The 12,874-nt window shown below is 41.5% G+C and overlaps 1 protein-coding gene across 5 annotated transcripts in view; it reads right to left on the bottom strand.

Moving 5' to 3' along the window:
• The window catches only part of frya (furry homolog a (Drosophila)), a 92,148-nt gene continuing 79,274 nt past the window's right edge, over window positions 1-12,874 (bottom strand). For 4 of the 5 annotated variants that reach the window (XM_053647750.1, XM_053647751.1, XM_053647753.1 and 1 more), the window contains 10 exons: window positions 11,314-11,520; window positions 10,112-10,255; window positions 8,301-8,458; window positions 7,320-7,563; window positions 6,931-7,080; window positions 6,019-6,117; window positions 5,853-5,936; window positions 2,456-2,566; window positions 1,574-1,767; window positions 1-1,283 (listed from right to left, as the gene is read on the bottom strand). In XM_053647750.1, coding sequence (XP_053503725.1) covers window positions 1,025-1,283; window positions 1,574-1,767; window positions 2,456-2,566; window positions 5,853-5,936; window positions 6,019-6,117; window positions 6,931-7,080; window positions 7,320-7,563; window positions 8,301-8,458; window positions 10,112-10,255; window positions 11,314-11,520 — 1,650 coding nt within the window. In that variant the 3' untranslated portion in view covers window positions 1-1,024. Of the gene's footprint in view, window positions 1,284-1,573; window positions 1,768-2,455; window positions 2,567-5,840; window positions 5,937-6,018; window positions 6,118-6,930; window positions 7,081-7,319; window positions 7,564-8,300; window positions 8,459-10,111; window positions 10,256-11,313; window positions 11,521-12,874 lie in introns of those variants that run through there. The other variant, XM_053647754.1, reaches the window with a different exon arrangement.

Genomic DNA, 12,874 nt, shown 5'->3' on the forward strand with positions numbered 1-12,874 from the left:
GATGTAGTGTACTGACACGTTACTCATCACGTTTATTCTACAAGGGAACTTTAAAGAACACAACAAGAACAGTATTTACACGTTAAACACGTCTCTCAAAGCGTCGCACGTCCGTGCCATCCCTTTCGAAGCACGCACGTCTGCAGAGTCAAAACGACAAAATAAGAGGAATAAAACAGAAAGCCGGGGGGGGGGAAGAGAAAAAGGTACAAGCACGCTTCACTCACACGTACGATTATGTACAAATGCAACCTTGATTTAAAATAAGCTTCTTATTTTCATAAATATCTCTCTTCTTATGGTACATACATTTGCATGCTTGGCCATGTTTCCTTCTATAAAACTAGACCATCCAAAGCATGTGGATGGATTGAGAATATAAATAAATTTCCTATATGCAACAGTAGAAAGCAAAAAAAAAAAAATAATAATAATAATTTGATCTTCATTAAGTAGTGGATGACTTTTCTAAGCATCCAGATCATTCAGACAGTAGCACTGCAGCAACATAGCTCTGAGTTGGTATATAACTCTGTGTGTGTGTGTGTGTGTGTGTGTAGTCGTTAAACTGAGGTGCTTAATGGTCATATTCCCCAGATGAGCACAAACCCATCTTCATTAACGATTAATCATGAAGAAGAAGAAGAAGAAAAATACAGCATCATCATTACAGCTGCTACAGTATTCAGGTAGCCTGAATAAAGTAAAAAAAAAACAAAAAAACAACAAAAAAACATTCTTTCAAAGATACAGTAAGTCTTTTTTAAAGCATTGCACATTTTCCCTTAACCTTTACAACGGTAGACGGGAGTGTGGCGTTCAGGGAGCTTTGGTTTCGCCAGTGGCGGAAAAACATGACCCTGTGACATCATATGTACTAGATTTAGTGCAATACTCAAGGCCAAGGAGTCATTTTTTAAACTAAGCCTAGAACAGATTGTCACACATTCAGTATCCAGTCCTACATGGATGGAAGATAGTAAATTCAGCAGCGTGTATGGATCTCCAGTGGAAAAGCGGGACCTCAGAGGCTGATCCCAGTGACACTGGAGTCGGGCAGGAAGGCCGTGATGGCGCTGTAGCCTTGCGCCCAACGGAGCATGTCCCTGATCTCGCGGTTAAGCTCGGTGAGACGTGAGCAGGCCTCGGACAAGTCTTGCTTGCAGCCCACCAGGGCGAACGTGCCCGTCTGACCCAGCGTCTGGTGCCGGAAGTAGATGTTCAAGAGAGTCTGGGTCTCGTTCTCCGAGCTGCTGCCGAAGATGTCGCTCGGCCACAGCTTCCTGCGGGGCAGAGGTGATTCCCAATTCATATCCCGTTCACTATTTAGCTAATAAAGCATTCTCAAAGAAATGTGTGACTGTTTTTTTATTTTTTATTTTTTAGTCCCACTCCCACCAGCTCTCATAGAAAGTATGACCAATCCCACGTCTGATACTAATCCCTTTGACTAAAACTCCCAGAGTGTTGAATCCCAACACGAGAACTAAACGAGCTAAATCGCCTTGATTTTCCTCATTGGGCTCACATGCTAATGAAAATGGAAAAGGCCTGCTTGAGCCCGTGGTTCTACCTGCACTCCTGAATGTAGAGGATGGCTGTGGAGAACTCGTTGTTCCTCAGGCTCTCCAGGATGGCCTGCACCGCTGCCTCAGACGAGCTGAAGGAGGGATCAGTGTCGTGCGCTGCCTGCTCTCCTGCAACCAAAGCTGCTGCTGCTCGCAGTTTATTCTTTAGATCGTTCAGCTCCTTGGACATGTTTACCAGCTAGAGAGGAGAAATGATATTTTATAGTTTTACTCGGTCTGGAGGTTTGGATGATCAAATATTAATAAATGTCATGAAAGGGAACTAAGAGCTTATAGCCTTAAGATGAATGGGGTAGGAATACCGCCATAAAAAACGCCTGAACAAAACAAAACAAAACAAAAAACCCCACACAGCCGATATTAAGGTTTCAGCATCAGTAGGAATCATTGATTCCTCATAATGGACATGATTTATCAATCCATCCGTTTTCTAAACCGCTTCTCCTACACTGGGTCGTGGGGGAGTCTGGAGGCTATCCCAGGGAACTTGGGGCACAAGATGGGGTGCTACATCCCCCACCCCCCTACACCCATTCACACACTATGGACAGGTTAGAGAGCCTACAGCCTATGCACGTCTTTGGACTGGGGAAGGAAACTGGAGTACCAGGAGGAAACCACCAAAGCACAGGGAGAACATGCAAGCTACGCACACACAGCGAGAAGGTGGGATTCGAACCCCCCCCACCCTAAATTCATCAATCATTTGGCTTTGTACTGATTTGCCATGATACTTCATTCTAAGAGGACAAGTGGAATAAACCCCATGCCAGAAAATAAAATAATAATTTAAAAAAACCACAAGGATGCAAGCTTCACTCATCAGTCGTGCCCTGATATAAATTGTTCATTCATGAAGATGGTACCTCTGGGACAGAGCTGATCGCGTAGACTTCACTGATCAGTTTACAGTAAGACTGAAAAAGCAGGAGCAGTTGAAAGTGGAGTTTGTACAGTCTTTGACACAGCTCCAGTTGCTAGAATAAAAAAAAATAAATCAATGAATAAAAAGCAGACTAATATGATCAGGGCTTGCTTCATGTACTACACTCGGCAAAAAACAAAACAAAACAAAAACAAAAACAAATGCAGGTTTTATTTGTGTATTTATTTATATGAATTCCACGACCTTTTAAATGTCATCTCTTTAGGGACATACAGAAAGTATAATAACAGAATAAAGTGTACAGATCAAAAGTACTTAATCCAGTGTTGGAAAAGGGTGTAGAAAGGTTTGGTGAAACTTACTGCAAGCGTTTCCATTTGCTACAAAGCAGGCGGTTTACAAGGGGAAAGGCGAGAGGTGAGGAAAGAGAAAGTTTAGCAGATCAACATAAAAAACAAAAAAACAAAAAACAAACATGCAGCCCTCCAGACAGGGCAGGATCAAGCAGAGGCTCGGTTTGATTGACACATGCATGGCCAGAGAAAGACGGAGCCGAAGGGCGGCAAAATGGAGATGAAATATGAGGCAACTCTGCAGCTCTCTTATTTCAAGCCAAGCACAGAAGCAGCACTGCCCTCTCGCGGAGACTCTGCTGGGACAGCGAGACCTATTACAGCTGGGTTATACTTGTAGAGTTCGGTGTATTTGGATCATTACACAGAGAAGGGGTTTATGGGTAAACCTGGTGCACATGTAGTCTGTCTTATAGAATATATAACGTCCTCTGTTTCACACTCTCATCGCGAAGTATGTGTGTGTTTGTACATGACTTATCATGCCGTTTGTTGTGTATTGCTAATCTGGTTTTGATCTTGCTCTCTCCCTGGTTTTTGTTTTCTGGTTTTGCCTCATTTCGCCTTTTGCACTTCGCACTACGACTTCGCACTACGACCTTGCCTCTCGATTTGGATCTGTCTGCTCGTGCGTTTCAAAATAAACTCTCACAGCATTTATCATACGTTTCCGCCTACCTGTTTTGACAGACGCTCGAGGACTTGGCGAACGTGACTGACGTGTGTTTTTCGAGGAAGGGAGAGTAGATCAGGGATAAATTCAGGGATAAATACATACATTTAAAAATCTTTATCCTGAGTTTATATATTTCTGTATATAAAGCTGCTTTGGGACACTGTGCATTGTTGTCCATTGTTAAAAGCGCTATGTAAATAAAACTGAATCGAATTGAATAGATCAGGATGTCATCAGTGTAGGCAATGACGAACTTTCCGAGCATGTTCTAGCGGGACATCATTTATGAGACGCTGGAACATAGAGAGGGCGCAAGAGAGCCCATAAGGCATGATGCAATATTCATAGTGGCCAGAGGTGGTGCTACAAGCCGTCTTCCACTCACCTCCTTCCAGATTTTTATGCACTCATTTGTTGCACGCAGTTGTTCTAGAGCTGCAGGGACCAGTGGGACCAAACACGACACCCTCGCATGACCGCAAATACCCGAAAGCACAAGTATAACCCAAGCCTTACACGTACTAAATATTGTACGTTTATTCAAATTTTTCAGAATTATGGCAACGAGTTTCTTTAAGGGTGCCGTTCATTGGGCTACATGAGACAACTGCAATAGACATACACTACCGGTCAAAAGTTTGTGGACACGCGACTGAAATGTTTCTCGTGATGTTAAAAAGCTTTTGACCTGAAGGTGTGTGATTAAACGTTTGAAAATATAATCGTGCCGACGTGTTCGTTTGTTTCATTAGAAAAAAAAAATGATTTATAAAAAAAATATATATTTTAAACGGACGACTCGGAGAGAAATATTCCGAAAAGCAGCCGTTAAGAGTCCAGCTCCGGTGTGAACTCCTGTTTAAAAATCATCTCGGGGAAATTCCTCGAGAAATCGGGTGAGGAAAAACGCCAAGAATACATTTCTGGAAATTATTGGCAAAAACGCCATCTACTCTGAAGATGCTAAAATATTAAATTATTTTGATTTATTTTGGATTTTTTATCACAACATAATTCCCATAGATCCATTTGAGTTACTCCAGAGTTTTGAGGACTTTATTATTATTCTAAAACGTTATTATCTAAACGTTATTCTAAACTTTTGACTGGTAGTGGCATGGCGGTTAAGGCTCTGGGTTACTGATCAGAAGGTCGGGGGTTCAAGCCCCAGTACTGCCAAGCTGCCACTGTTGGGCCCTTGAGCAAGGCCCTTAACCCTCTCTGCTCCAGGGGGCGCTGTATCATGGCTGACCCCAGCTTCCTGACATGCTGGGGTATGTGAAGAAAAGAATCTCACTATGTATATGTGATCAATAAAGACTCTATCATTACTATACAGTAAAAGTCTTTTCACACGATGGATGCTTTTTATCAACTTCAGTGTCACGGAATTTACATGGCAACCTCTAAGCTGACACTGTAGCCTAGTAGCACCTCTTCTATGTCTTGGTAATCGGAAGTTATTTAACAGTTACTCCACTGTAATGAGAGTTATAGATATGTTTCTCTGCTCTTTGAGTGGAGTAATATTAATGTGATTTTTTTGTTTTTACATTAAAATTGACAAAAACAGTATTTCAGACAACTGATGTGTACTGTAAAAAGTACACTGTTTCATGTAGTCCTATGAGCACGACCCTTAAGTGTTTCTGGATGATGTTATAAGCAAATCATGACTAATACGTATCCAAGGACATCCTGAATATAATATAATAATCATTTTAGATGTGTAGATTTAAGGAAGTGAAAATGAAGCAGTAATGTTGGTGAACGTTACACATCCTCATGTAAACCACACCCTTCAAAGGCTCTTCTGCCCAGCAGAGTTTTCAAAATAATCCTGAGAAACGAGAGGGGTTTCCTTTTAACCATATGCCAAACGTACAAGGCTGCTCTGGAAACAGGCTTAAAGCTCAAGAGTCAGAGGACAAGACAGCGATTTCACTCACAGAGCTACCGCAGAACAACCGACAGGCAGGAAATGTGAGAGACAGATTGAAACGGAAGCTGAAATTAAACCTGGTCAAATAATGAGTCATATCTCTACAGACAGGTGAGAAGTAGGTAACGTGCATCACATTTGGACGGCTACAGTACATAAAACACGTAGATTGCTCACTTGTTACCATGGAAACCAAGTGCTACACATCAATACATAACAGTAATCAATGGCGACGTACAACATGAAACTCTGGATCAAACAACGTCATGACGCGAGCAGTGGGCAGCAGGCAAGCCTACAGTGGTCCACTTTATATACTGGGTACATTCTGACTCGCATCATGAGGATTATTTCAGACTTTGAGATGATTATGAAGTAAGATTTGTACACTGACGTGAATTTATACCTTCTCTTCAGTTTCGGAAGTCTGGTACGTGATAATCCCGTCTCCTGGGCCTTTGGGAAAAGTAGCCTTGCAGTTCCGCAGCCACTGCGAGAAAGCAAAGCGACACACGAGGTGTTGGGAAAAGATCTGAAATCAGGCATTAGAAGGGAAAAGAAACGACACGTACTGAGATGGCCGCTTCCTTCCTGCTGTTGTAGGTATCCAGATATTCCTGGAGCTCCAGCACACTGAACTTCATTTTCTCCAGCAGTCCATAAGAGACGATCTGGAACGGATAGAAGGTTTTAAGGGGGTTGGGGGGGGGAGAGGCGGTTGGGGGGGTTGCAAGGATTTTGTGTCTTAGTAACTTCAAGAGAAAATGGCGGAACAAGACTTCATAGCTGCTTTGACGTAAGTGAGAACAGGGATTAACGTGTGTTTAACATTTTTGCCCCTTCATCTTCTTCTCTTCCCTCCCTTCCTCATCTCTTTCTTTCTTTCGACTTCTCCTCCCCCTTATTTTCCTTGCTTCCCTACCTGCACGTATGTATATTTAAAAAAAAGATGATGATGATGATGATGATGATAGAATGCATAAAATATAAATGAAAATCTGAATTTCATTCAAGAAAATAAATAAATAAATAAATAAAAATGAATGCGTTACGTGGACATTCCACATCATTAAATATAACTGTAAATGGATAAAGGGCACAAAACTGTCATTCTTTAATAACAAATAATGTATTTTAACCACTGCCAAATCCCTGTGGAGTAAGAGGAATAAAACACGCTGGGATGACGCTGTAATAGGAAAATAATCAACTTCAGTGTGGTAACAGAAAGTCCTCTTTGGAACTTTTAAGTTTCTGCTGTTTATTTAAGTCTAAGGACCTAAATAAGTGCTATATCGATATTGTGTTTACGTTATTGATCATCTTTAATTACAGCTGCCGGTGCTATCAGAAATTTTAGCTGCGTAACATCAGCATTGCTGATAAAACTTCCATATCAGATATGGCCAAGAACGTTCATTTGGCCTAAGCGATACCAAGATGTTTTGTGTGGAGGTAACGTGTGTAGTTCTAGCGTCACTCACTGTATCAGCGTCTATAAACAGAGTGGGGCACTTAAAGCACGAGGTTAACATCTGCGACGACCTGACGAACTTCGCTCCTATTCCACGAAGTCCGTCGCCGAGGAAGCCAGCAGAGTCACACGTCAAGGCACAGAACTTGGTCTGGATGCTCTAACAGAAAAATGTCATCAGTATTAATAACGTCACAGCACGCATCCACGCCGGTCAGCTTTGAGAAATGGAGCACAACGAAGTAGATTAATGAATAAACCACAAAATCCAAAATAAACCGGATTTTCCAGGACCAATGTTTCGAATCATCCTAATGACAAACCCACATCAAAACAAAGCAGGCAGCTGTGTTTCAGCACTATTGAAGCACATGAGCCTCAGAGTGAAGCACGTCATACCTCGAAGAGTGAAGAAAAGACGTGGAAGGTGTAGACAGCGCAGGAGCCGTCAGTGTCGGATACTAGCTGGTTAAGGTGGCAGCGCCAGGCCTCCTCCGCGTCATCGCACACCACCGGCTGGAAGGCAGCCAGGATAGCTGAGAAGAAGGGAGACGGAGGGGGAGAGGAGGAACGAGAGTCAAGCAGGACGTCCTCTCGGTCATCTTCAGCCATCGCTCCAGGACTGGGCTGATCCCGAAAGCGACTGCAAGGCAAAGTACGATTATGTGAATAAAAAAAATCGAACACAGAGGTCACAAAGGTCAATTTCTTTTCATAAAGAATATAACAATAAATAATTTAAAAAAAAAAAAAAAAAAAGGAAGTCATAGACCTACAATAAATTGAGGCTAAAAATAATAAATAAATAATAATTAATAAATAAATAAATAAAACATAAAATATCCCCAAACCGAGTGAAAGGCAAAATAAGAGACAGAGGTTTAGCCGTTTAGCACATTTCATACTCAGGGGTCATTCAAAGTGCTTTACATAATAAAAATGATAATAATAATAATAATAATAATAATAGCAATTAAAATAAAAAAAAATAAAAAAAAACAAGACTAAAATGAAAAGCTTGAGATTAGAATTACAATAAAAGAAGAGAAAAATACAAGTAAATAAATGAATTAAAAGTTAAAATCTTCTAGGAATTGGTTTTAGGTATGTGCAGCATAAAAGCTGAATACTATTTCACCATATTTGGGTTGGATCTCATGGATCTCGGAGAACTATTCTTTACATAAGTATACTAGAAATTCATTATGGACCTAGACTAAAACAAAGATGGGAATTCCATGGAAAGACAAAGCCCATGTGTACCAATATGGACCTGGCTAATTTACTAAAAGCGATCTTTAGTAATCTCTAGCTATTCCATGGCACTGAAAAGAGAACCCATGCTTCGTATTCATCATTAAAATCATTTAACGCCCAAACCTGGGTGGACAGCTCGGCCCCATATCTTCCTTTTCCTCCCCGTGAGCGCTCAGAGACACCCTGTCAGAGTGGTCAAAGCCACTGGGAAGCTCAGAAATGCAGAGGGAGATCTCATCCTCATGGAGGCTCGTATCCTCGTCCTCTGCTGATAGCTCAGTCTAATAATTAAACACGGTGAAAAGCTGTGTAAGCAATTGGAGGCTGTAAAAACGCACCACACGTTGGTCTTTTATTGGAAACTCAATAACTGGAAAAGTAAACAGTGTGTGCTAGCACTGAATTATGCATAAGCAGTCAAGCAAACACTCATGCTCTATGTGGATCATCGTATGTTTCTCGTCCTTTTATGTGTTCATTAATCCCAATTCTATCTAAAACTGAAAAAAAGCCTATCGTTATATAAACTTATGCAATTTTACCCCCGATGTAGCCGAGGCATGTTTAATGTCTCACACTTGCTTCTTCATGTAGCTACAATGTTAATGTAATGACGTGTATAATGTAAAGGAAGTCTACCTTACCCAAAATCATAGTGTATCTTATATTATAAAGTATATATCTACTGTAGATATCTAAATCTTTATATACAGACTTTGCTACACCTTTCATTGTTAAGTTACATAATGTCCTGTTTTAAATACAGTGATTCATAATCAAGAGCAAATACGGGCTGGTCTGTATTTAAAAAAAGTTCAATCTGAAGCTATACAGTGTAATCATCACTAACGATGTAACTATGGAACTATATAATCATAACTAATATACTGTATTAGTATATTATTCGTATTATAACTTCCTGTTAAAATTCCACTTTTACCTTTGAACTCGGGAACATAATTAAGGAATAAAACATGACATGACATGCTGTTATAGGAAAATAATCAGTGTCAGCGTGGTTATTCTCCTTATACAGCGGCAATTTACCAACAATCCCGTTGATTATTTATCAACACGTCATTCTTTTTTTATCCGTTTTTAGTTACGTTTAATGTCTGCGAACAGTAGCAATGCTACGATGGAAAACGATGGTGGAAAAGTCTTTTTTTAGCCAAGAAACCAATACGTTAAGCAAGCAATATAATATATTTATAACAAAAGGTATTCATGGCAAAATTACGTAAGCTTAGGAAAACGTAGAGGAATGAATTATGGATACACTAACCTTTTTAGACTAAGATTCTTCTTGTTGAGTTTCTTTTTTTTCTTTAGGGTATTTTTTAAAATGCTCAAATCAATGGAAATTGAGAAATGTTTAAAAATCGTCGGAAGACTAAGACCCAGCGATCTTGTCTAATATATGAGGCCACAGGCAATGTGTACGCTCGCTTCCGTTGTAGTTCCAAGCGTAATTTACATGCAGAGGAGATCCGAGCCCAGCCACCCCAGCGAGAAGCCGTACACACTGCCACGGTGGCCGAGTAAAAGTCGCTGCCACCCAAACCCAAACCCAAACCCAAAGCGATGCCAGTTAATACAGCCAGACGAAACCTTAAAGCAACGGCGCTTCTATAGTGCGCTAATGTTAGCTGAATTTCATGCAACTATGTCTATGTACAGAAATCCCAGATCCTGCAATGGTCTATAAAAGAAGCAGGTTATTAAAAACCAAGCTGTACAGCAGCTAACCATAAGCCCTCAGAACATGTTAAACCTCAACCGTGTGCAGAGCTAAAAGCAGAATCATTTCCCAAAACAGAAAGCAGAAAGAGTTTTTAATCAGCAGGGTTAGTGAAAAACTGAAGAATGGAGGTGCGGTAGGTGTAGGAGTGACTCGGCCCCCAGAAGTCAGCCGTTCTGAGGGCCTTATTCACCCGTGGGGTCGAGTCCTCGGGTGTAGAGGCGTGAAGACCAGGCACTGATGGGGACAGAGAGAGGGGGGTTGCTGGCACAGGTTCCAGTGAGGAAGGAAGTGAGTCCAGGTGGTTCACCTTCTCAATGGGGGACATCATGACATTCTGGAAAGAGATACACAGGATCTTACTTACAAATGCTTTAAGAAAGGGAAAGTTTAATTGACATCTATACTCGTAGACTACCGACAGGTGACAGGGTTTGAGAACTGCAAGCCTCACTGCAAATCAATACAAAGCTCTTCTGACGGATCCCCTTTAACCTACAGTGAAACATTTCTATACTGATGGTTGTGGTCTCTTCCAGGATGACTCCACCCCCATCCACAAAAGCTCAGTGAATGGTTTGATGAGGATGAAAATGGTGCGAGTCATAAGCTATGGCCTTCACACTCACCAGATCTCAACCCAACTGAATTTAGATTGAGATTGAGATTGGAGATTTAGGATCGACGGTGCTCTTGGCCACCACCAATGCTGTTCGTCACTCCAGTGCAGTTCCAGGAACGTGAAGAATCGATGACTAGGAGCAGTGAAGCGGTTCTGCTGGCTCGTGGTGTCCCAACACCTCACTAACAGGATTTAAGTTCACCCATCTAAAGGCGTTATTTCAATCCTAAAATTTAGCATTTACAGGGGATAGTAGTTGTTTTCATCCACATAATGCAGGCTATTTATTGTTCTGTCCACAGCCACACCCACAAAACACGCACAGGTCCGAAGCAATGGCAAGACCATCTGAGTGTTAATGTAAAGACCTTGCATTGACATGCATCCTGGGGGATCGGATCACAAGCGATCAGCACTAAGTACAGGCGTGAGCGGGGTCAACATGCATTCTTATCCGATAACTCAAACCACATGCCGAGGTGGTCTGGAACACATATGACAACATCATATTGGTAATGTGGTCACTGGAGACACACGGATGCTGGTCAGCACAGAGACCAGACTTTCTCATCTGAACATACAGTATATTTTACTGAAACTGCCTGAATACAAAGAAGACTTTATTTAAAAATCGCTGACCCCACCTTTAGGTATTGTTACAACGATTATCCTGAGAACCACCTGCTAAGTTTAACATCCATCAGCGATGAAATATTTGGGAATCTTAGCCAAACTGGAGCTACATTGACACCAAAGCAGAGATTTTGACTCACGAGCTGTGAGGAGGCTAGGATCTGGCTGACAGTAAGGGACTCTTCCTCTGAGGACTCGTCTGAGTCGTGGCGGACGATGGGCCTGAGGCTGGTCGAGCTGCCCGACTGTTGACTCTCATCTTCCTCTTGGATGCGTTGTTCCACACGGTCCAGACTGTCTATAGAGCGCCTCCTTGCCCCCCAATTAAAACTGTCCACCGTCTCCCCCTGGCACAGATAACACACAGAGCATATTGGGGGGGGGGGGGAATTCATGATTCTATATACAGTACATACTTCTATACACACTCATGCTTGCATACACACTCACAAAAGCAGGCAGCATCATGCTCTTCTAATATAGATGCACTATATGTCATGTGTGTAGATCAGGCTGTTTAACAACTCGTTCCTGGCATGAATAGTGAAAACCAACTGCCCAAAAAGTAGATCGGTGAAACCAAAAATCGCATGCACTCATGTTTGTCGGTTTCACCAAACCCTCCAGAGCCATGACTTCCCACGCTCAATTGCGCTTCCTTCTGAACTAAGGACCATCTCAGAGAAAGGACGACTTCCGGTGCAGGAACGTCCTGTCATGATCCCGCATTAATTCCAACCATCATTATATTTTACTACAAAGACGTTCGTCACGTTACTGATGGATTAAGAGCATTCATATTTCCATTAAAGCCGAGCTTGGCGAAATTTAAAAGTGTTCAAAAACCATATCAAACCATGCACAAGTGGAATAACACCATGCACGACACCGCAAGCACACACACTACAGAAAACATGATAATACAGATGCACGAAAGGCTACAGTCCTTGCACTGAATACAACTAGAGCTTACCTGTAGCTCCTTCACAGTATAGACATAGACAAGAGAGAGAGGAAACCGTTGAATATAATGTCAGAGACAAACGTTTGCCGTGTTGTTTTAAATACTATTACATCATAATCGAGTTCGGCCCAAATGATCGGATTAGGAACGGTGGTAAAAAAAAAGCACGAGTAAAGCATAAACGTTACCGTGAGCGTCAGCATGTATGAGAATACGAGCCCACACAAACACGTAAACTAAAGCCAATCCTTTTCATCCTTTTAACCCCACAATAACAGAGTGTTAATATTTTGTGTGAGCTGCCTGCATGTTTTGTTTGATTTCCAGTACCGAATATGCTAGACGGTGCACTAGGGTGTGATTTTCATCTGATAGCACCATGGAACAGATGCCGAGTTATTCATTTTCAAGCATAGGTTTGGGAATGTGGAAGCCTCATAACATCTTAGCCAGAGAATTAACATTTATTAGAATATGAATTAAATGTGAATTAATAACACAGACTCTTTGTTATCAAGGACAGGGATGAAAACAACGGCAATGCTGGGACAGATTGTATTGAATCAGCAGTACACGTACGCAGTATTATTACAGGACGTCGTTAAAATCCAGTGAAAACTTGTGTAACTTAACGACACTGTGTTGCATTGAGTCCATTTATCATATGTTTGATTGGCTACGTACACATAAGCCATAGACCCCTGAGACTGCATTATAAAAACAATTAAGTCACACTT

This window comes from Ictalurus furcatus, chromosome 17, assembly GCF_023375685.1.
Source record: "Ictalurus furcatus strain D&B chromosome 17, Billie_1.0, whole genome shotgun sequence".
NCBI lineage: Eukaryota > Metazoa > Chordata > Actinopteri > Siluriformes > Ictaluridae > Ictalurus > Ictalurus furcatus.